Source organism: Mycteria americana, chromosome 7 (genome assembly GCF_035582795.1).
Source record: "Mycteria americana isolate JAX WOST 10 ecotype Jacksonville Zoo and Gardens chromosome 7, USCA_MyAme_1.0, whole genome shotgun sequence".
NCBI classification, from domain to species: Eukaryota; Metazoa; Chordata; class Aves; order Ciconiiformes; family Ciconiidae; genus Mycteria; species Mycteria americana.
In genome coordinates, this window is record NC_134371.1 from 7014474 (window position 1) to 7039741 (window position 25268).

The 25268-nt window shown below is 40.7% G+C and overlaps 1 protein-coding gene across 8 annotated transcripts in view; it reads left to right on the forward strand.

The window, feature by feature from the left end:
* Positions 1-25268, forward strand: part of FNDC3B (fibronectin type III domain containing 3B) — a 215611-nt gene that overhangs the window by 185569 nt on the left and 4774 nt on the right. For all 8 annotated transcript variants that reach the window (XM_075506878.1, XM_075506879.1, XM_075506880.1 and 5 more), the window contains 3 exons: positions 1042-1254; positions 14484-14650; positions 17951-18078. In XM_075506878.1, the coding sequence (XP_075362993.1) occupies positions 1042-1254; positions 14484-14650; positions 17951-18078 (508 nt within the window). The remainder of the gene's footprint in view (positions 1-1041; positions 1255-14483; positions 14651-17950; positions 18079-25268) is intronic.

The window sequence follows — 25268 nt, forward strand, 5'->3', positions numbered from 1 at the left end:
TATTTCCATTTACACAGTCCTCAAAGCTCTCTTGAAATGCATATTTCACGTTTTTGTTAGGATGTTGTTGTTGATGTTCCCATAGTGAAAGACTACTACTCTTCACTCATTCCTATAAGCAGATTCTCATTGTGCAAATTACTAAACTAAGGTGCAGACCAGTAAGAGAAAAGTGACAAAGGAGAAGCCAGAGTCATTATCTTAAGAAAGAGAATTTAGAATACTGGCTCAGTCTTAAGAATATTTCCAAATTAAATCTTCTATGACTAGGTAGGTGGTCTGCTTTTCTCTTCTTCTAAATGTCCTTGATGCGATTCAAATGGCTCAAGAGCTTTTATGCATCTTGTGAGAGTGACTTGAGTCCAACTTTTATTTGATCTAATAGATGGTTCGGTGACGGTTAATATTTCCACAGTTTGTGTAAGACATGTAGAAGGCTTGTGTATTTAACCTTCTTAGCTCTTCCCAGTAGAGTTTAATGTACTTAGTGTGCTTTGTGTGCTTTGTGAGACGCTGCACACGCTGAAATAATACTGTTCTTTGGTCTTCAGAGATACTTACCAACACGGAGATGGGTTTCGTGGCAGTGACACCAATGCTTTCACTTAATGATTTCACCTAAATTAGTCCATGACCTTTGTTAGACAATCACAACACACTTCTGCATTTTATTTATTCATAGTTACACACTTCATGTTTTCCAGGTTGCACTTGTATCTGTGCTGCTGCTCCTTGTTCACGTGGTTAAAGGGACTGCCATCAGGTTCTGAGATTGCTTACCCAAATCTTCCTCCCTCTGCCTTACTGCATTTCTTGGTATCTTCATTGCAGCTCTTGCAATATAAACAGGATGATAATACTTGTTATGTTTACAGAGCCTTTCGTTTTGCGAAAGCAAAGCACTGGTAGCTGGGAGCGGGCACTGTGTTAGTGACGGAGCAGTCAGGTCCAGAAGGCTGTTTTGTTTCTTGAGGCTTTTTATACCAAGAACCTCGTGAAAGCACTTTATTTAACATTTACCTTTTTTGTTGTTCGTTTTAGGATCAGGATCCAGGCTGTCAATGAAATTGGAGCTGGACCATTTAGCCACTTTATTAAAGCAAAAACCAGGCCATTACCACCCTTACCTCCTCGGTTAGAGTGTGCCGCAGCGGGTCCTCAGAGCCTGAAGCTGAAATGGGGAGACAGCAGTTCCAAGCTTCACGCTACCGATGACGTGGTCTATATCTTGCAGATAGAAGACAGAAACAAAAGGTAAGTGGTATGAATCCTTTCCTTGTGTTAATGGCAATGAATTCTGTGTGAATTCACTGTAAGAAAAATGTTGTTTTCCTGATTACTTCATACCTACAAATATATACAAAATATTGTTTTAATAGGGATTCTGTGCCCGTAGTCTAACTGAGCAAATTATGTAACGAAGCTGTTAAAGTTGTTATAGAACAACAGAAATCAGTGCTGTACTGTTGAAATTTTAGCAAAACCCTGGCCCCTCTGCCAGTAAAAGTTAATACCAAGTTTCGTGGTCATAGTGCTTTACCCTTTGGAATATGCAAAACAAAGATACTGCACCCGGCATGCTGTGTGTATTAATAAAACAAAGGGTTACGAAATCAGAGGTCTAGGAAAGGCAAAACTGAGCAGAACAAGGTTTTCTGGGCAACATGATGGTCAGGATTTTACAGCTATAATATTTTGGAGCATTAGAAAATATGAGCTTGGCATCAGCTTGGTAGCTACACAATAATTATGAAATAAGGATGCAGAAGAGCTCGTCCACCATGTTTCACTTCCCTAAAATTTTCTTCAAAGCCATGAGAGCTTTTGGTGTGCAAGAAACACAAAAATGAACATTAAACAGTCAGTGCTCAGCAAAAAGTATTTTCCCATGCAAACTTTGTACGGGAAGATTTGCTAATGTAGCTCCAAAGTTGTGATGAGATATATTCAGTAAAAAAAGGGAAGGAAAGAAAGACAATGCGTGAGTGTTGCCTAACAGTCTGAGCTCTTCAATGAATAAATATCATAGATGGCTCATAATTTACTAAGAAACACTCTCAACTAGTTTAATTAGGTAAAATAACTGGTGTATCAAGTAGATAGTCCTTAGAGACCTTCAGTACAGATCATAATTTGGTGTAAATTAGCATGATTCCTTTAATTTAAATAGAGCTGGGCTGAGTTTATGCCAGCTGAAGATCTGGCCCAAAAGCTCTAATTATAAGTAATAAACCCACCATGAATAATGACTAAATACTCCCAGTATCTCAACTGTACTGATGCAGAGAGGGTACATGCTCCCCTGTATTAATACTGGGAGATGTCCAATGAATATAAATGCCCATTTGAAAGTCTGACTGATAAAAACAGTTTCTTCAGAGGGGAATGATGCTTGGCAGGAGCCCATCACCTGCAGCAGCGTGTGATCAAGTCAGCTCTAAAGAAGCATCCAGCAGGCTGCTTTTGTTTGCTTTCATGTAGCACTGCAGGTAGGATGGTGAAGAACTGTAAATTGTTTTAAGCCTGTTTTTATGTTGGAGGAAATAATAAGTTTCCTTGTAAGAACAAAATATGTTATGTTACCTGGCAGCAGAGAAGGAAAGCTTTTTCCCCTTTGCTTTTGCACAAGGCTTTAGCATCATCCTTTGCTTTTGCACAAACTTTTCCCGCTGCAAATGGTCTCTTAAGAGCTGTTAATTAGGAGAGGTTTGAACTTGTTAACTCTGCTAGGTGGTCTTAGCTTTAAATTTGGCTTATAGTCCACGTGGGCTCCCCGAGATGCAGAGAAACTACTCATCTACATTGCACTGTCTCCTCCTGCTTGAACGAAGTCCTCGCGTGAAATGGCTTCCTTTGGTGGCTGGGTTTGTAGCAATTAGTTCAGATAATACCTGAAACGAGCCGTAGCCCTGAGCCCTCGGAGCCCTCGGGCTGATGAAGTGCATACCGGCGTGGGCACAGCAGAGGCGTAGAACGGGTGCACTGTTGTCTGTGCCGGGTGCTGTGTTTGAGAACAGTTGGAGCTGGCAGGTCTTGGCAATAAGATCTATTTATTTGTTCCCTATCTGACAGTCCCTTTTTACTCCCCATTGTGTGCATCGATCACAATGAGAGATGTTCTGAAAGGATACAGCAGCAAAGTTTTGTACATTCAGGAGAGCTATCATTCCTAATGAACAGAGAATGACAGCCCACACATGAATTGGTAGAAACAGCAGTTACTTACAGAGGTAGCAGTCCTCTCTTAGATCATTCCCATCAAATAAACCGCATCGTGACTGAGGGGTTACTCGCTCCTGTGTATGGTTCTGTACGGTTCCTGTACGGTACTCCTGTACGGTTCTTTGAGCATCACTGGCCTCTTTAATTGCGCAGTGCTTTAACAGCCTAATGCGGGTAAACTGTGGATGTCTAATGGAATAATTAAATAGAGTAGAATCTTTCAGTTGGAAGGGACCTACAATGATCACCTCGTCCAACTGCCTGAGCAATTCAGGGCTGACCAAAAGCTAAAGCATGTTCTTAAGGGCGTTGTCCAAATGCTTCTGAAACACTGAGAGGGTTGGGGCATCGACCACCTCTCTAGGAAGCCAGTCTCTGGTGGAAAAATGACACCAAATAAATGATCTAGAAGGATGTTTTGGAGTCTTTTATGGTTTGAAAGGGTTGTAGGAAGGTTCCATGGTGTCCCCTCTGTTGAGAGAAGAGATAGCACCTGACTCGGGGGAAGAGGCTGTGGCGTAAACATGGATAACTCAAAATTGACCTCTGTCATATCCTTAGTCTTTCAGAAGATACTGTTACTATATTCCCTGAGACATCTGAAATTACTTTTAACAACTTTATATTGAAATCCCTCAACTCAGTATTACAATTTTCCCTTCTTCAGTGAATCTGAACATGCAGTTTGCTTACTGTAACATTGCTTACTGATAAGGTTTAAAATAGGAGTTAGCTTTAAAGTGCCGTTGAAGCATTTTCACAAACAGAAATATAAAGATGAGCAAAGGATTTTAAAAAAAGAAAATAATCAGTAAGTGAAATTCTGACTCTGATAGCTTTAATGGCCTTTCTGTAAAGATTCAGCTCCCGTTTTATGCAGTGATAGTCAGCCAGTGCTCTTGAACGTGTCCTGGTCATTAAGAATTGTTTTTGACTTTTCCATGCTGTAATGAGGTATAACAGGCCAGTTGTTGGAGACTAAATGTTTCATTGATTGCAAGACCTGTGAAACAAAATACTTGGAAATCTCCTGATGCTGATTAATGTAAGGGCTTGAAAAGGTGTGCACATCAGAAATGTACCTGCTTTAGCTCTCATTTGCTCTTCAATGTGTGACATTTAGGAAGATCAAATTAGCATCTCTTGTCCTTTCAATTATGTGTAGCATTAAGTGGGAATGAAGAAAAATCTGTTTCTAGAAAGCACAGTACGTGGGAACGTTAGTTGAGAGTAGTTGACCTTTATGTAAAGAGGACTATAAAATTTCTTTTCTTTTTCAAATAAACTATCAGTTGTGACTTCATTTCCTAACTCCAGTAATGTCAAGAAAATCATGTTAATCAGGTTGCACTGTTTTCCAGAATACTGTGGATTTTTCCTCTGAACAAATGAACAAATGAACCTAATTATAGTAATGCTTTTGGTTTTTTTCCTGTACTGGTAATTAGTCTTTAGTTGTTCCTACAACTAATTATACCTCTTAGTGTCTTAAAATGCTTACAATATCCAGTCTGAAAGAGAGAATTAGCAAGTACATTATTAGTGGGTCGTTTATCAGTTGCTTGTGTTTCTTTTAGATGAATATTTGTTGCAGTTGAGATGAATTCTGTGATTTTTGCATGCATACAGAATCCAAATAAAAATAGATATAATTATATGTTAAGGGAGACTCATTGGTAAGGTTGGCTAAGAAGCAACCTAAACGTATTCTTTAAAAACATCAATGAAGGATCATTGACAATTCTTAATAAGTCTGCTTTTGTAAGTGGATTGCAAGAGATGGTGTTTACTGGCATTCTAAACTGTAATTGCCTTTATTATAGTTATTTACTGAATAAATGAGTTACAACCCCATGTCACTGGGTAAACAGTAGTATTTCCCTTTCATATCATATGAAATATTATTTATGTGGATATTAAACCGTTTTAAAATACTTTGCTAAACTATACATGCTTGCCATTGAAGGAGATTATATCCTTCAATATAAATGAAAAATTGATCACAAAATAGAACTTGCCTAACGACTATAAATGTTAATTGGGCACAGTCATTGTGCACACGCTGTTCTTCTGGTTAGGATATGTATCTCCCAAAGGCCATAGACATACATCGATGTAGTCCTGGAAACTTCTAGCGACTCCAAGGAAGGAACGACATTTGTAACCAAATGACATAATCCCTTGAATTGATGTCTCTTACTTGGCGAATTTTGCCTTAACTTGAATATTTATTTCAGGAGGCATCACCCCTCACATTCCTCGTCCCAGGAGTGCCTGTTACCATGGTGCAGGCAGCAGAGGACATCTGAGCTGTAAGCTCGGTAGACTCTCAGTTGCCTTCCAGTGACTCCGGTTGTCTTTCCTCGCTCCAGTTTGGTAGGTTGTGAGTAGAGCCTTTAGAGCCTAGGTGTGAGCAGGGGAGACGTGCAAGATTTTCCCGGTATCGAAGGGAGATAGATGTATTGTCCCATCCCTTTCAGTGCCTGCTAAGCCAGGGGTTAGTGATGCTCCTGGCAGGACTGTCTTTTTCAATTGCATGATAAGCTATTTCACTGTTTACAGAAAGCCTGTAAGAGAGAGAGAAAAGTATCGTATTATAAAAATCTACACCAGTATTTTCCAAGGTGAGAGGAACCAAAAAGCACTTGTCAGGAGGTGGTTTCCAAGGGAAATTAAAACGTGCTTTGAACAGTAAAGCCAGTGCAGAGATGCAGATGGCCTCATTTTTTCTGCAGAAAGGTTCAGTTTTAGGAAGCTCCTAGCTCTTCCAGCAATTCTCCTGTCGTTCTGTCATCTTCACCCAGTGATGCTGGAAACCTTTTCTCCCCCAAACATGCTGAAGTTGTATATAACAGAAGAAACTATTTTCCCTTTGTTCCAGCACAGTTTCTCTGACCTACTTACTCCTTAAAGAAGCATAACAGCAGAGAACCCACAAATGAAATGGAGACCGTCTGTCACAGGGTCCGGTGCAGTTTCCCTGGCTGTAGGAGTGGAATATCATATCTGATGGTTTGGTCTCAGCAGCAGTCCTTGCAGAAAGACAGTGCCAAGTACAGTCTCTCTGTGTTAGGAAGTGGTCATATGTACGAGCCTCGACACGTATGTTTGCTCTGCATTAACGTGAAGAGAGGTAGAATAGAAACAGAGATAAATTGCGAAAGGTGCTGCCTCTGTCTGATGACTAGCATAATCGTTATCCGGTTACTGCAAGTTTCAAGCAGTCTAATTAAAAAATTGTTTACACTCATTATTTGATCCAGACAATTTACACCCATTTTAGCAGCAATTACTGATATGTATCAGGCCTACTGGCTTGTGAAATTCTATTAAAATATAAAATTAGATATATTAACATATCCTTGCAAAAACCTGCAGGAAAAATCATTTTAATACTGGGTAAAACAATGATGAAAGGAAATTAACAATTAGCACCAAGACATATGGCATTCTACAGTTTACTCTGCAAGCCTGGCTTAAATAGAAAGTTAACATTCAGAAAAGTCTTTCAAATAGTCTGTCTTCACTTCATATTATTGCATTGTGTGGATGAGTATTGCTATTAAGAATAATCATATTTATATTAAGAGCATTGTGATCAGATATTTGGGGCTTTGAAGTAAGTGCTGTGCAAATGAAAGAGAAGAGGAAGAACTGTTGCAAGTGTAAAAAGCTTAACTTGTTAATGCATTTCAGCTTTCGTCCTCGAAACAGGAGTAAAACAACACTTTTAGTAGATATGAGTTAACTGTGTGCGTCATCTTTTGAGACAAAGTGAGGTGAGAGAAAACCATGTTAAATGTTCGAGATGAGCTGTTTCAGATATTAGGAATCTAGTGAGACACAGAATTAGGTGCTATTCCTTAAGTACGTTCAAAGAACCCCTGGTTTGGTGGGAAATTTAGTAGTTAACTACACAGAAACACAGTGGACAAATTTGCTGTTATATTTTGATCAGTGTACATCTGCAGGTACTTCGGACTTCACGAGTGTAACTGAATATTCAGACGGTAGATCATAAATAAGAGCAGCATCCAGACCAAAGATTGCCGCCATAATGAATGCTATTTTCTGCACATCTGTAACAACCTCATAAGAAAAATAATGCCTTATCAGGATAATGACTCTTTAATATCTAAAGTGGTAGTGGGGTTCAGCTTGGAGCAACAGGAACACGTTGGCCAGTTTTCCAAGAGCACAACTTTAGGTTCCAACTTCATTTTGCTGAAGTTGGTAAACTAGAGACTACACTTCGCTTCTTTAGCGAGCTTTGCCAAACCAGATTACTGAGACTATCATGTCAGTAGATAGTCCTGAACATGATGTGCTGAATGAGATTTATTTTAAGGCTCATAGATGTTTATATTAGTTGCTGCCATACGAGGAAAGTGGATTGAAATGCTGCACAAGAAAGATAAAAATGCATATGTCTAAGAGCATTAGTTTGCTGCTGCTGAACTGTGTTTTGTTCTGGTTTGGTTTCAGCTTTGTTAAGCCTGCTCTTATTTGTATCTACTGTTATTTATTAATACATTGCTATTGCAAGCCATGGCGTTGGTAGCTGCCTAGTAATCTAGTTGTTCTTGCCTGCATCATTTCAACAGGCCGTTGGATGCTGTCCCTAATTTCTCCCAGATTTGTCACTCAAATGCTGTTAATTCACATGAAGTTGTGCTCAGTATTGTCCTCCCTGTCTGTTCCTTGGCCTCTCATCTGGCTCTACACAGGAATCATCTGTCAGACGCTTTGCTGATCTGTCTTCCATTTCTCCCAAATGTGCCCAGAACCTCCGTCCAAAAAAGTAATTTTTCTTGCTGTGGGGGAGCTTCTGTAAGTTAAGGCATCTCCATTTTCAATAATTCCAGACATCTCACAAGTGACTATCTGTGGTAAATATGAATTACGTGCTCAGATTCAGCAGCAGATGGAAGACGATCTAGTAGAAGCAAGCTAAAAATCGATTTTGGGCTGCAAGTACTCTTCATCTAGCCTGCAAATGTGCTAGGTAATTAAGCAAAGAAAAAACTCTTCCCATCTGACTCTTATCACTTCTCTTCCCACCTTTTTCCGATCTCCACTTAGTTTGCTTTTCTTAGTATAAGGAAAGAAAAGTTGCCTCCTTCAGTGGGTCCTGTTATTATTATTATTATTATTATGCCTATAAACAAAAATTGTATTGATAGTGCATTGTGGAGGTTAGTTTCTAAACATATTATGAACAAGCATACATCATAAGCTTTCCAAAAGGTATCTTCTGGAAAACAGATCTTCAGATCAGCGGGGCCAAGGCATCCCATCTGTTTGCTCCACACCTCACATTACGGCTGGAAGTCAGGGTTGGTGGAGGTTGAGGGAGCACAAAACCCTTTGGGAACCCCTGCCAGGTGTTTCCCTTCCCTCAACACCTAGCTGCAGAAGACAATGCCAAAGAGTGGCTTGGAAGGGTGCCCCAAAACTGCCGTTCAGCTGGCAGTGCTGAAAAGATTGGGTCAGCCTGGGACTGGTTATAGGAGGAGTGCTGGTGGATGTGAGGATGGGGGCTGCTGCAGATGTCCAGGTTTTCTCTTTAAGCTGAAGATTTTAAAATACAGCAGAAATTTAAAAATCGTGCATTGACTTTACTCCTGTATCTCTACCAGTCTAACAGAATAAAAGTGCACTCTGTGCTTACGATGTGGATCAGAGAGACGTCTCGGGGTGCTTGTGGCTGGGGAAGGGTAAGTTAGCACATAGTGAGAGGAATTAGTTCATCATACTTTCTACTTAGCTCCTGCCTTCAGGGTTCCTCTACAGCTTCTCTTGAAAAAACGAAATGGCCCCTCCATTTTGACCCTCAGATTAGTGAGGGTTTAATGACTTAATTCCATTCTACTTCCAGCATCTAGGTTTAGCAGAGATTAATGACACTTTTTCTTGCATCAGCAGGAGCAAGCTTCAACATCAACCCAAGAGGTGTTAAACCTTCCGATCTGCTCTGGCCAGGCGCGGGGGTGATTGGGATGCAGGCAGATTCCAACATGCAGAGCATGATGAAGGGAGCGCTGGCCTTGCTGGCATCGTTGGAGATAGGGACGTACTGGAGCACTGTGGTCTCCAGGGATCGGAGCCGAGTTTGTGAAATGAAGTGCAGGTGCAGTAACTCCGGAGAAGCTGTGCCCAGCAGAGGAGCCCCTCTTTTGCTTTTTTTCTGCTGAAGAGAAAAAACAAACAAACTTCCCTTTCAAAAATGGAAGTTCTCCATCTCGGGGGATGAATTAGATGTTTTGGTATTGAAGCTTTGCTATCCTGGGTGCTACCTTGTAGTGCAGGGAGCTGCTGGTGGGGAAAGAAAATCACGTAAATCAGTGAGTGTTTGATAATGTTCTTTAAACAAAACAGAGAAACGGTCTAAAAAAGTAAGTGGGGGCTATAAATTGTGCAGATAACAGGGATGTTGCGATAAGAATATTAAGAGCTGTTGATTTATGAAATTCATGTACTTTAGTTTCTAATTATGCAGTTGCCCTTGTATGCTGAAATGAAGCCTCAGGTCACCAGGTCAGACCAGTGCTATATTAATAATTTCTCTCCAGCCAAAATTGTGGCAGATCACCATATTTTTCTGGGAGGCAGTAACAGAATCATTTGGATGGCTATTTTAGCCTCTGTACTTGGCTCAAGATTGCTGTCTTATTTAGTGCTGTATGGTAGATTTTCTTTCAAATTAAATTGTTGTAAGGACAAATAGGTTACTAAAATATAAACAAAACCCAAGAGTTTGAAAGGGAACCTGCTGATTAAAATGTGCTGAGAACTAATGAGCGGAGGTAGAGCGAGTACATTCATATTCCTCTGCTCGACTGGAAGTGACTAAAGTGAAGGCAACAGAATAGCTGCAACATGTAAAACATTTCCAAGAAGATCTTCACTGAGAATAAAAAGGTATTGATGAAAAACTAACAGCAGTGGTGTCTCCCAAACAATCATTTTAGGACATCGTGTTCTCTCTCCTCCACTGCGTGTAAGTAAATGAATAATCCGTGACCGACATGAGAATGGCTGGCAAGGGGAGAACTGGGATCGCTGGAGTGAGATGAGGGGGAAGTGCCCTCCGGGGAGCGTCTCCTTCCCTGGAGAAAGGGGCTTTCTTTTCAATTTCTGCTGTTACTTTACTGGAGAGGAGAGGCAACACTGCAGCATGTTAAATTTGAATAATACAGATTTACTTGTGGATGGTGCAAACTTTTAAAAAAAAAAATTGCAACTGTATTGAGAGTGCCGTTAAACCTGCAGAGGTAGTCTTTTTTTCAAAGACAGGGTACCAGTTTAAGGTATACAGCCTACTGCCTTTTCAATTCAACTGGGCAAACCTCTTAGAATTGAAAATGTCTTGGTGCTTATTAGCACACTTCAGGGATTCACACAGATGGCCTGAGCAGGTAGAGGTAGGAGAACGAACACATCTTGTCTGAGACACGATTGAGCATGTTTTGTGTTTTGGTTTTGTCTGTCTTGGAAGGGGAGAGTGATGAAGAAATAAGAACCCAAAGTAATGCACATATTTCTGTCAGTGTGTTCCTGTATAGGAAGAGGAGCACTTTTGGCTTGTTTAAACCCCTTGTGTCCCCATACTGTCCCCACAGTTTTACCAATACAACTGTCTTAATGTAACACTGGACCAGCTAAGGAACTAATCCAATAGAAGACTAATCCAATATAATTCACAGACATCTCTAACCTCTATCAGTTCTCAAACCCAGTTCATCTTTTAGCCCTATAAATATTGGTACTGAGGAGCAGCATGGGGATGGGAACAGCCAGCTCAGGGAGGTTGGGGCGGGTGTAAATGCCACGTTTCCACACTTCACCGCAAACATTAGCATATTAGTATTTGGGCGCGATTTCACTACAGTTTAAACTAACTTTTTCAACGTTGCAGCTAAAAGCGTTTCCATTTTGATTGAAGGGACAAGAAGTGGCAGTTGGTCAAGCTGCAGTATTTTGGTCATGTTGAACCGTGTGCCCATCCCTCCGCCCCAGCCTAGCTGCGTGGGGAGGAGGGGTGGAGGAGGCTCTCTGGAGCCATGCGCCTGGCTCCTTCACGAGCCTCCCAGCTCCCGTGGCCTGATGTGCAAGTTTTGTTGCTGCCCTGTTGAGACTGGGACTTGTGTCTCCTCACGTTCAGTTTATGAATGACGTAAAGCTCTGTTAGGTAAGTGAAGTGGAATGTGTCAAAAAATCCACCATCCCAGTGTACTTCAGCTATCGCCCTGAAAAGCCAGAAAGATTTTTCATGGCTGTGCTTTGTTAGTGACCATGCTTATGGCATCCCACAGCATCTGAGAAGGAAAACGCGTTGTCCGTGTTCAGATGGGGAACTGAGTAGAGGCTGGAAGAACGTGACGGGGAGATAGAGAACGTGGGAGCTCTTCTATATGCAAATTAAGTCAACTTTTAAATGCATAGGAGACTAAGTCCTTGCAAACAAGCTCAGAATTGGCTTGTTCTTAAGAAAATGTGTGGAACAGGGCCTGGATAAAGCACAGTGAACAATGTCAGGCTTGCCAAGAAGGCGAAGGTTCTTAAGTTCATTGCGGTCCTTCAGCAGAAAACCTGGGAGACTGAAAAAAGATTGTAGGATAAGTCTCCAAGTCTATAGCGATCTACATCAAATAACTACACTATTTTTAAAAATAACAGAAATAATTCTGGAGGAGTATAAAGTAGTACCTACTTTAGACATGAGGAAAATACTAAGTATTTCAAAGTTAAAATGTTTCATCTTCATTTATGTTTCTTACATCATGATCTGCATTTTCAAACACAATTACAAAGCATTGTTGTCATAGTAAAGCCTAACAGCAATTGAATTTGATTGACTTAGTAATCAGCCTTTCTTCTTCAAAATTGGAAGCCCTCTTCCTTCAAAGGTGGTTGAATCTCAGAAGTGTAAGCGTGCTTCCGTTAGTCTTGTGTATTGAACATGGATGCGAGCTTTTCCATAATGGTTTGTGCTTTCATTACAGATGTTTTTTGATATAGAGATAAAGAAGTTAAAAGGGGTAGAGATGGTAACCGGATAGGAGGAGTAGTCCAATTCCCAAATGACAGGAGGAGGTCAAGTGTTTTGCCAGATCACTTTTTCAGTGTTATGAAACCTTAATCACATTCAAAAGGTGAAAGTGTAACTTCAGGACTAAGTCATTGGTATTCCCCATATAAATATGTCTAGCAAGTGTACCACAAGCCCAGACTGGGGTATGGGTGTGCTTGTGTGGTAACTGCTAAGGCATATTATCCTCCCTTGCTTACCTAGCTCCACGGATGATTACAAAGAGGGCATTAGTCTAAAATACTGCATTGCATCTTTTTTGCTATCTGTTGCCCTTGGATCAGGGTCAGAGACAAGTCTCGGCACTTATCTATGAGTACTGCAGTGGTTTCTGAGCCAGCTGCCTGATTGAGCTACAAGAAGTGGAGAGGGAGAGACAGAGTAGTCTTGTCTTTTCAGTCTTATTGCCGTCCTAAATATGTGTGCTTTGTTCATCGTGCAGTGAATCCCAAGAAATTTTATTTCATGAGAACAGGTCTGTGGCAGTCTTTTGAAACGTGCCATAGCTGCTTATGTGAGCCTCAAAAATGTGGGATAGCAGGCAGTCCTTAAAACTGTGTAGACGTAAGGTTGAAAGAAAAAAATTATTCTTTGGAAATTGGCTCTAAAATCTCTTAAAAACTTGTGGGTATAGATCTTTGATTTCCAGTCAAGGTGAGGGGCTCACTAAAACTCAGTGGGGTAGTAAGTCACATTAGTCCTCAGAGTACATTTCCAGCAATTTAAATTACCTGAACATTTCTTTTTATTACAGATGGTTCTTGATCTCTCTGTTTGTACTTCCGTGGATTTCAATCATAATGTAATATGAATTGATTTCTGTCCCTGAGAGCTAATGACAGACCCAGTTTCTTTGAAATGCTCAAATTGGTTATACGGTGTATCTCGTGCAAAGCCAAAGGGCTTCTTATCCGGGGTAAAGCTAGCACCTAGACAGGGAGGTCAAAAACAAATCTCTTTGTTGGCTTCCTGGTGATTTCAAATCCGCTGAAATGGTTAAGATATTTGAAGAAGCGTACTAAATCACCAAAAAACCTATGTGATCCTACGCGGTGAATTGTATGTTCTCCAGATTCAGGACTATTGCAAGTAAGACCTGCTCCCCAGTGGAGGCGAAGCGATGCAAGATGCTGGGTGCTTCCTCTTTATTTACCTTCACCCCCGTTCTGCTCAGCACCCGGCGGGTCAGGATCTCGGTTAGAAATTGCTGGCTAACATATGACTATTACTGAAAAGCATTTATCTGAGCAGAACAATTGAAAACAGAAGTTAGAGTCTCTCTAGCAACCTGTACTACTTTTTTTTTTTTTTTTTTTTTTTTTTTTTTAGATTAAGTGACATTGATTTTGTTCTGCGTTACATTGTTGGACAAGTTTGTGTGTGCTGACATTTGTTCTTGTCAGTGGAAGTATTTTGGAAGTCGTTTCCTTAGTGCCGTGTCTTTTTCTTCTTCTCGGCCTGCACGTGAGCAGAGCTGTCAGCACGGATGTCCCCCAGAGCCCCTAAGCTGGCATCCTTTTCCGTTCCCCACATCCCCCTCGCTATAATCATGCCTTCTCACTCATAGACCACCATGTATTCTCTCGGAATCTGTTTCTGTCTCTGCCGTTTGGCTGTCTGCAGTCTGTAAACTCTTCAAAACTGAGAAGTGTGTAATACATTACACACAAATTACACAACCCATATGTTCTGATTTAAATAGAGTTACTCTGGCTTAAGATGGCACGGATGAGTGTAAGATGTGGTCTTTGGGTCTTAATGTGCGAATAAAGTCCAAATCAAGCAATAAAAGATTCAAAGTATTAATCTCGTTTTAAACATACTTTTAAACCAGTAGTGCACGCAGTGTATTGTAGCAGAACACAGGTTGAATCTGTTCTGATTACTAGGTAGTAGGAAATGCGTTGACAGATGTTTTTTCTAATTTATGTAATCGTTTTGGAAGGTAAGTATTAGTTGCAAAGGAGACAATGAACTTCTGCTTTCCCTAACCTACTAATCATTGTTAGTGTGTTAATAACATGCCGTTTTTGTACTTGCCTTTAACAGCTCTGCAAAGCATGTTGTGCCAATTTTCACAATATGGATACCTTGTGCTGGTATGGGTAACAGCCAGAAATGTCAGTGCCACTCCAGTGTAATTACATGTTCTCATTTCCATTGTTTTCAGGTTTATTCCGATTTATAGGGGACCAAGTCATACGTACAAGATACAGAGGCTGACAGAATCCACTTGTTACTCGTTCAGAATACAGGCGGTCAATGACGCTGGGGAGGGACCTTTCTCAGAAATATGTACCTTCTGCACAACTAAGTCAGTCCCACCTGCAATCAAAGGTATGCAATAGATTTTTTTACATGTGCATAAGTAACACGTAATTATTTAAGTAATTGGTAAGTATGCAGTGAGTTTGTAAGGGTTAACGTAACTATGCAATAACACGTGAAAAATCAGTTTGTGCTGCTTGTATATTTCTGTGAATTGTGAAGTTACATTACAGTGGGAAGCTAAATTATCACCAAAAAATACATATAGACAATATAAATATTATACCAACCACTGTTGTTATACAGAAACTGTTAAAATGCTGCTGCTAACAAAGCTTACCAAGGGATTGCTCTTGATACTGCAGCACTTCAGAAAGAGGTGTAACAGCTTTAGTATATATGTGTACGTACCAACTTAAGCGTTAGTAAAGTTGCATGTTATTTTAAGGTGTGTAGGTGATGTTCAGCGTAGCACTTCAGAGTTTATTTTTCCTTTAATTTATAAAATAATAATGATATTTCACATACATAAAGCGTTAGATTCTCTATATCACTTAGCATGTGTTCCCCTAGGAGTACAAAAGGCCTAAGTAAATGAAGTTTTATAATGAAGCATCTTTTATTGTGTGTAAATTTTGGCCCAAGTAATTTTGCTCCTTCCTTCCAAGGAGAACTATTACAAAGGCAGTGGATTCGCTATATGGGCTGTCAGATAAACTGAGCTGAAATCACATGCACCTTTTTTTCCTGTGTGCTTAAAACTCCTTTGTCAAGCAGTGCCATTCACTGTGAGAAACCGCAACTGTTAGGGTGTCAGAGAGGTTTCATTTGCTCGGCTGTATTTAAAATCTGGCTTTGGTGATTTTCACACCATTCGTGATCAGAGATTTAGAGAGAGGAGCACACTGCTGGGGTGTAACTTCCCTGGTCCCTAGGTTAGCTGCTCTGAATCACCCCCAGGAAGAACAACAGTCTCGAGTGCAGAGAGAACATCGGGAGATTGGCTTCACTGTGCTAAAATCTGCGTATGCGAGAATCCCACCTTCGTTTCTACCCGCATCTGGATATCCCCTGGGTTTTGGCGTTTGCTTCAGTGCTGTATACCTGTATGTGTTTGGTGTGAAGTTCAAGGGTAAATATACTTACCCAACAGTGAATTATCCTGGTTCGGTTGTAAGATACGCTACCCAGCAAAGCGAAGAGAGCTCGTGCTAGATGAACCAGGCTGGCGTAGGTGACGGTAGCAGGGAGGGTGTGCTTCACAGCGTTGGCATCATCTGCCGGTTGTCAGAGTGCCTGGGCACGGGCGCGTCGCTTGCGAATGCCGAGTCCGTGTTGCCGTGGCTTCTCTTAGCTGCACTAAGTGGATAAAGCTAGCACAGGGATGCCTGCATGCACTGTAGTCACATTTTCATTTTGTTGGATAGAAATCCATTTTATTAAATTCAGATCTCACCTAGGTTTTTGTTTTGAACTCCCTGCCTGCCTATTTAGTTCCTGTTAAATATGACTCATGCTCTAGACTGAATATCAAGCAGTTAAAATACGGTGCAGATACCAGGTCGTGTGTGGGCTGGGACCACAGGTACATTACAAAATACGGGCTCTCACAGAGAAAAGGGCACAACAAGAACTGCATTAGTGAACACTGCTGTGGGGAGGTAATGCCATAGGGAAAAGAGATCTGTTGAGGCAAAATGATGGTGTTGATTCCCTTCTGTGTTCAGAGCAATACAAAGGAATGTAGGTGATACATGAAAAACTGTATTAAGTTTATCAGAAGCACGTGCTTATTCTCCTATAAAGTATCCTAATTACTCACTTAGTGATGCCAACCCTAAAATAGCATTATTGTTAATGGCAGTGTTTTGTAAGTGTCAGACGAAAATCTGCGTGCATCAGGGTGAGGGATGGAAAGAGGAGGGAAAATAATTGCGAATGTTGTTGTCAGCTGAGATGAAGGCATCTATTATCAGTCTCTCAACACAGGCAGATGTGCAGAGAGAAGCAAATGGATATTGATTACATTTGGGTCCGTGTATGATTCATGTGTTCCTCTTGGGTGGTAACGAATTAGTCTAAAATTCGTGTAATGTATGCAGCAGCAGCAGCATTTGTTTCTTTGATAGACTCTCCTGTTGTCTGTTTTCGTAGGGTTGGGAATCTATATTGCCTTTAACAAGCTCATGTCCTTGCACGTGCACATGTTAACCACTCGGTAAAGTGTTTAGCACTTTGTTTCTCCCAGGTTCATTTCTTGGTCACGTGCTGGCTTGCTCTGCCCGATAAAGAGGTTGGTGGACCCTGGATGCGGTCACAGCTGTTTTGATGCCTTCCAGTGGCAGATGCTTAGCTGTACACACAGACACGCTGCCGCTGTTAGTGCTCTGCTCGGCCCGCCTGCAAGCTTGCCGTCAGGCATCGTACGGTGTCTTTCGGCTTTCAGCTGGTGAGAGGTCCTTTCCCAAGGACGGCAGCATTGTAACAGCTGACAAATTGAATTTCTTAGAGTTCTAGTGAAAGCACTAGTCTAAGCCTGGCTAGAAATAGTAGGTCTGATCATCTGGACGTCAGGCTCAGAATTAGTTATTACTCCAAGTCTTTAAAATTATGCTTGTACTTTTGCTTCCCAGGCTGGACTTAATCTCTAATGCAGAAGATTATTTCGCTTCCCTTCTCACATTCTTTCTTCTATTTTTCTGGAATGAAATGTTTGATATTACTCCTCTCTTTCAATGATGTGTAGCATGGGAGGAATATGCAGGTGTCTCCACTGGCACAGGTGTTTGCTCAGAACTTCACGAAATTACTGCTTTTATTAATGCCAGCGTAATTTGCGTGTTGGCTTCTGCTTTGAAAAGATAAGTGCACAGTATTGCAATTGAATTTTAAAAGTTCAAAGTTTTCTATGACATCCACTCCCCCTTTCCAGCGGCTCACACAGCTGACAGATGAGACATGCTCTAACAGCTCGTTGTCCTTCTGCAGAAGTGACCTGGGTCCTGCAGTAAACTTCTTAGGAGCTTGTTAATCATCTCTAAATTTCACCCAATTTTCTGTGAGCAGTGCTTGTTATTGTTTAATACCACAAGAATCCTGAACTGCTTAATCAGACAAGGCTGTCCTGAAATAAATGTGACTTTTGAGTGACTTAAAATTCCGGCCGCATTTTTACTACTTTCATCCAGTGGTGATAGCAATTTGATTTTTAGCCACATAAATACAGTACAGATTATGTGCTACTAACCCCTGTGATGTCCCAAAGTTCTCTTTTTAAAATGTTCTCATATATATTACAGTGCACGTAAAATCAATAAGACTTCAATGCAGTCTTTGTATTAAATGTTAACGCATTTAATTTTATTGTAGCCCCTCGAGTGACACAGCTGGGAGGAAACGCTTGTGAAATTACCTGGGAAATGGTCCCACCCATGAAGGGAGATCCTGTTAGTTATGTTCTGCAGGTACTGGTTGGAAGAGAATCTGAATACAAGCAGGTAGGAAAATTGTCTCGTTTAATTGCTAAATTGATGATATAATGGAAATGTTTTTGAACATTCGCTGTGCTGCTTCTTTCTGCTGTATTGAATTACACCCTATGGTGATGCGTCATGAACTTTGGTAAAGGTTGAATCAAAATTAAGGGCTGTAATAGGTTGTTTTCTCCCCAGAGGGAGTATATAGAACATCATTATCTTACTGGAGTGATTTGCGCTCTGTCCATAGTTAATCACTATTTCTAACTGAACTAACCTTTGAAAAGTTGCAGTTCTGTCCACCCATGCTTGCTTCCGAACTGGCTGGTGCTAACCGTTGTCTGAAGATGAGAAGATGAAGTAGGTAGATTATCTTCCCCATTCACTAAGCCAATTCCAAGACCCTCCATCAAGGATTTCAGTCAAGTACACAACTTTTAATTGGTTTGTTCAGCCGTCCCATTCCTGTCTAAGGTTTCGATGCATGGATGTGTAACTGCTGTATATCAGCTGTCCCACAGAAACTGTGTCTGTTCTTGCACCGTGGAAACAAAGTGAATGAAATACAGCTGATCTTTCTTTTCTTGTCTATCATGATGAGAGATCACAAGTGGACATTTCCCCAGAGCACCTGAAAGAGAGCAACTCATTCACAGCTAGACCTTTTATTTCATCTACCACACCTCTGACTGTGTGATGTACAGTCCACTTCATCTGTGCCTTGTCTTCTCCCTGACCTTTCTTTCATTGTCATACGGATTCCAAATAAGTCCAAATTAGGGAATGAGATATGTTAAACCTTAAATTAAAGTCTTAAAAATGTGAATAAGGTAGTACTTTGCAACTGTCTTTGCTCCTCTTCAGTCTATTTTTGAGTGTTGCTGCGAATTAATGAATCATCAAAAATAACATAAATAAACGCAAGACAATTCATGTGGGTGCTAAAGATTCAGAAACCTAACTGGTTTTGTCGGGAAACATTTTTGGTGCTGTTACATGTAATAAAACCTCCGTGTACTGTGTTGGCCTCATAATCTCAGTGGCAAGTGGGTAAGTGGACCCATTTTGCTGTTGCCTGATTTACAAAGTAGCCTTGATGTAAACCTCCATGTACACCTTCAGTAAGCATAGCTCTGGTGCTTAAAAAGTTCTGGATGTCCTTGGGGAGAATTGGGCATGGCTTCATGTTCCTTTAAAGTAGGTGATGGCTTAATCTTCGCAGTCAAGGAATTGTGATATGAAAAAACTCAGCAAAAAGGAAATAAAAAGTACCTTCAGGGTCTTACATTGAAGGTCTTCATTTCTCATGAAGCATGACTCTGCTGAGGGGTGTTTTGCTTGAGTTCTCACAAGTGACTCACTAGAAGAAGCTCCCAGCTGGGATGCTCAAAGCTGCCACTGTGACTTCTGTAGTTGGGCTGGCTGATAACCAGCTGTGGAAAACAGGGAGAGTTCCACTCTTTCACAGTCTCAGAAATCAGTTTCACCCATCAAAATTATTTCTCTTCATCACAAAGGTGGGTGTCTGCTCAGCACTGGGGCACGTCACTGACTTACTGTCCATCAGCGGAGCTGCAGTAGCTGTGCGCGCGTGCTCTTAGCTCCTGTTATGTGAATAGGAGATAAAACAGATAAACGTCTTTCAGTGATTTTCTGGCTAATGCATTTCACTTTACCTTTGCTGTGGCATGTGTGTGATCACTTGCTACTCTTTAGATGAAAAGTAATTTTAGTGGTATGTTAATTACATTTTAAGTGCAAGTCCTAAATTTTCTTTTAAATCTGCAAGTGACATACATATTTTGCATATGTATCTCAGGGGGCATATTATGTTAGAGAAGTTTTGCAAATTGCCTTGAAGGGTTGCACAAATGAAAAATATTGTAGATTTTCAGGCTATTAAATTACACCCATGAGAAAGAACAGTGTCTTAAGTGACTGGAGTTTCTATAGCAGTCGCCAGTGCATTTTGCAAGAACCAGGGACAGTATTGCTGGATAAGAAGGAGGAAAATAGCTGCATGAAATAATTTTTTATGTCCCACTGGCATGGAAATAAATGCAACAAATAGCTATTTCAAGCTATTTATGGGCTATGCAGGACATCATATCACGTGTAGGTTGCTCATCCTCAGATGCTTTCACCTTCACTCACCCTCCAGGACACGGTTGTCTCTGTTCTGCGACATGTTTTACACCAGCCCAAATGCAGATGAGAAGAGTTTCATAGAATAAAAATCCACTTTTAAAATTACCTTAAAATTGAAACTTTTCAACTGACGAACATATAAAGCTGTTTCTCTGTTACAAGTCTGTAATCCTGTCAATATATCACTTCATTTGCAGCAATTTAAAGGCAACTATTTAAGGCAAGGCCTTGACCAGTTTTAACTGGGAAGACGTGTTACAAGTCCATGGAGCCACATCTCCCTGTCTGCTCCCAGTTGATTTACTTCAGATGAATGCAGCTGATCGGTGACCAAAACCAGTTTCCTCATTTTATCTTAAAGCTCTAATTCTTGCTTTCAGTGTTTAAATGAGTAAAAGCTTATGAGTCTAAGTTCATGTGCAGGTATCTCCTGGAGCAGAACAAACCAATTAAAGTGTAAAGCATTTACTAAGCATTACTGTCTGTAGAAGTGACTATGCACGGCAGAAATCAAGATGATGATGCATGTCAATCTTTTTGGTTTTTTGTTGGGAATGGGAGAATGTTTGATATGTTTCTCCCCTAGGAAATTTCACAAAGATATCGTTATTCCGACAAACATATTGGGAAGATGTCAGTATGCCTTTTGTGATACTGACTTAGCATTCATACCGTGTCATGTCTTATTGACAAGAACGTTGTATGCTTTACATAGTAGATTTTAGTCTTTTCATTCAAATAAAAGCTTGGAAAAGGAAGCTCCTATCATCATGAAAACTGACTTAGAACTTTTTAACGATGGTTGTGTTAGACTTTTCAAAAGGCAACTATATCCCATGACTATATGGGGAACAGTTGAGCACACAGAGTGGCACGGTGTCAAGCACGGAGTCTCAGTGGACTTGATAAGAAAGCTCACACAAATCCTTACTCAGATGGCACAGATGTGACACTCGATTCCTACTTCTGGGAAAATTTTATGTTACAGATCTTGATCCAGCTCTTTGCTAGGAAGCCCTTCAGAAGGTGCAGAATGCGATGTTCTCCCATATTAATTTCATTAATAGAAGAGAAAAATCCACCTGGGCACTTTGTGCTGACTAAGCATGAAGTAGTCTGCTTTGGTTTATTCTGGTGGCACAGAGTCGGGTGCACGCTGAAATAAGTGGCCGTGTTTCACTTCCCTTATTCACACAGCGTAGCTCTTTAGTACACGGCACTGATTTTTCTGGGTCTGCCTGTGGACCAGTATCAAGTAGGGCATTGTAACACCTGTCTAGTGTGTTTTGTATCTAAAGTGAGAAATATAGAAAACTCATTATGAAATAAAACATTAATAGGAGAAAACGCAGTCTTATTGCCATCTGTTAACTCTCAAAGTTTGAGCTCCATATTAATCTCTTGCTGTGTATGCCATCCTAGAGATGAAGCTCTCGAGAGATGTAAGAACACCTAGGAGCAGCCCACCAGTCTGTACTTGCACCTCGCTTATGTCGTAGAAACAAATTCAAGTTATAGAAAATAATCATCTTCACTAACTTATAAGCTAAATCACTTTAGCATTTCCTTCCTCTGCTGCAACGTCAGCCACTGATGGGCTTCTTGGTAAAGCTATAGTTTCTGTCTAGATCATCACACCTGAGCTGTCTCCGCCTCCCAAAAGCCACTGCTCCTCCACCATTTGACCTAGCAGAGGTGGTATCAAAGTATTCAAAAGCCCTTTTTTTCAGACTGGGGCTGTAGCCATCCCTGCCCTCCTCTGGGAGAACACATTGTAAGTTTTTCTCTGCTGAGAATTGTCTGAAGAATTGGATTTGCAGGAGCCAAACAGATAATTTAGCTCCCTAAAAAGCGTGTTAAATATTAAATGTGCCTTTTCCTGTTTCTTAAGCAATGTGTTCCTTTTTCTGTATTGGTACGCTTTATCTATTCGGATACTTGAAAAAGCAATGGCATTATGGCATTACAGTTCTTTTTAGGAAATCAGTTTTTCCTTGTGTACAAATCGGGATGTAAATCACGGCCAATTGCAGGAATCGGTGGCCCAGGTCTGTTTTTCTGTTTCTTGCAGTTTCATCTAGCAAAGCTTACTCAGTTAGAACTTAGCTTTCAAGTGTGTTAAAATTGTCGCCAGCTTTGCATAGCTTTAGTCTGGAGCTCAGGGAGCGGGCCGAGTTGTGCAGCGCAGGAGCTGAAGCTTGGGATAACAGTCGTAACACTCGGCAGCCTAAGTTTTAGTTTCTCAGTTGAGCAGCTCTGGGGATCGAATCACCGAGGAGCCAGCTCTTCATAAGAGCTGTCCGTGGGAAAAGAGAGCTGCGTTTTAAAGCTTCTTTATCCTTAAGTTGTTTGCCAGTGAGGCAAAATGTTCTACCTTTTGAAATTTCCAAGAATTTGGAGGCAATGGTGTTTCATCAGCTACTACCCCATCTCTTCAATCCCCCAGCAACGCAGTGGCAAGCCTGCTGGAGTCTGCACCAGGAGGTGGACACCTGGGAGAACCCGGTTGGTCTTACCAAGCTCTAATTTTTATTATTGTTTTTTCTTTGGTTCAGACTCTGTAGGCACACGATCTCTGAAACACATTCAGTGCACTGTTAATTTGTGTAAATCGGCAAATAATTCTTTTTCCTTCTCTATTTTAAACAGCAAGGCAAAGGCACTTGTACTGGTTGCGTGCCAAAATACAACGTAATTGTACAGTATGCATTGGCATTTATTATTAGTACTACTTGCATTGAGTATTTTCTCTGCCTCCTGATGCCAATTTTGTGTCATAAGACGGAGCAAATAATTTCCTTTTGTTAAAGCTTTTCCGGGCAGCCCACCTCACGGAAGGTGATCTGAGAGGCTCTAATTTGCTTTGTTTAGGAGGCAAGGCTCTCCACACAGCTCTTAAGGGTTTATGAGCATCTCAGCAGTGGAGTGAGGGAACCTGATTTTGAGTCTGGATAAAATAATAAGCCCAGCCAGTTTCTTAAAGAGAAATCTGTCAGATGACTGAGAAGAAATTAAACCTTTCAAGTGGGCATGCTTTCTAAATAGATTGAAACCTGCCTCTGATTCTTGATCTTCTTATCATCATACAAAATAGGCTTTTATTAATTACTAAATACACTGGTCATTGCAGTGGAGTGCAACAACCAGGTAAGGTTATCTTACACTTTCCAATGGGTTGCTTACAGGGCAATTGTGGCTGTCATTTTTATTATTTGAAAAAGATGGAGGGGGTTTGAAATTATTTAATGACATCAGTGAAATTGAGAAATACTTGCCTACAGGAATTCGCTGAGCTGTCTGGCTTGATCAATAGGATCAAATGCTATAAGAGCAGCAGTTTATTACTTGTGATGATATTTTCATTGAGGGAGCCAGGCAAAAAGCTCATCAAGTTTTTATTATATTCTCAGGTACCTAAACAGAAAAGCTTTTTTAGGAACTGAAAGTGATAAATTGCATAGCCACTTTACTTGACTTGTTGGTCACCAAAGCATAATGTGCTACATATAAAAGAAGTATGCTGCTTTATACAGTCGTATTTGGTTTAATATTTCTTTAGCAGATCTAAAGACCTTATATATAATTGTCAAATTAATTTTTTTTTTTCCTCTCTGTTGTGTACGTGAAGTCCATTCACAGAGTGTAACTGTTCACAACCAAGCATACATCTTTGTGCTGAGGGCATCCTGCGTGGGCTTAGCCTGGTCCTACAGATACGACCGCAGACAAAACTGAGCTGGAGCCAGCAGTGTCTCCAAGGTGCTCGCTGCAGCCGGTTGTGGAGGATACAGAGGCTACTGCCAGAAGTGAATGATAATTAAGCACAATAATTTTTTACCTGTTACTGAGAAAGGATGTAGATCCACTGGTGCTAAATACTCATCAAACCACTGAAAGCAGGACAATTTGTACCACCTTCCTAGCTCTAGTGCAGGAAACGTTTTGCCTTTATCATTAGTGAATATTAATTCATGTATTCAGTGTACTTTCGACTGTGTTTCAAACTTTAACAATGCAGTCTTCTCTCACTTGACTGTGCCTGGCCTTTTTCTGAGAAGTGCTGTTGACTGCTGGCTTGAGTGAACTTGGTCATCTATATTTATTAGACTGTAATGAAGATACAGGTCTTTGATTTAGCCAAACTTAGCCTCCAGTTACACTGGCATTCACCACACTGACAGAACAAAACAAGTAAAAAACCCAATTAACGGGGCAGGTTTTTTCAACGCAAAGACAGGTTGTATATATCCCACCCCTAGTATCTGTTAAATGTAATTTATGAAGATTAGATTGTAAAATTTTCATTAAATGTCATTATTTGGATTTTTATTTTGTTTAGAAGCGGTCATATTGGTTGCAAAGGTTCATTTATGGCAAAGGCATGTAAGCTCTTCTGATTGTATATTTTGAAATGAAATTAATAATTACAACAGCACCAGGAAACATACCTTGCCTACAGTTGTTTTGTAAGGATAGATGCTTGGAGTTACCATGTCTCAGAGTGTAAAGAAATGGGAGTTAGGTAAGTCCTCCAAGTAGAAGAATCCTGACTCTGGTCCTGTGGAAGAACACATCCTTTTTTAACTACTTGCTGAACCTACATTTACGTGCCAGATGCATGCAACTTTTCTTGGCGTGGTCATTTATATTTGGGAGTAAACTGCAGTCGTAACCACCTACAAGATGCAGCACTAATGGTGGAGTAGGTAGAGGACAGTTGCCCACAACAGGTGGGTGTTAGAAGTGGAATTGCCGTGGGAAAACAGAGTGGCAGAGACATTCTTGGTATGAGGTACGCTTTGCAAACCGACGTTTCAGCCTTCACGGTATTTCTACGGACCGCTATAGCACTTGCAGTTCTGTTTTCCCTGCAATTACTGTATCACTGTAACTTAATGACTCGCTTCTCGTTGGCGTTGGGAAGACAAGCAGAGACAACGAGAAAGGCAACAGTGCATAGCTGTGGTTAATCGCAGAGATTTACGGTATGAATTTGTTGTGTTCCTGTCACTTGAGCTAGAGTGAACTTCCTGTGAATGCTGAGCATACTTGAGGAAGGTAAA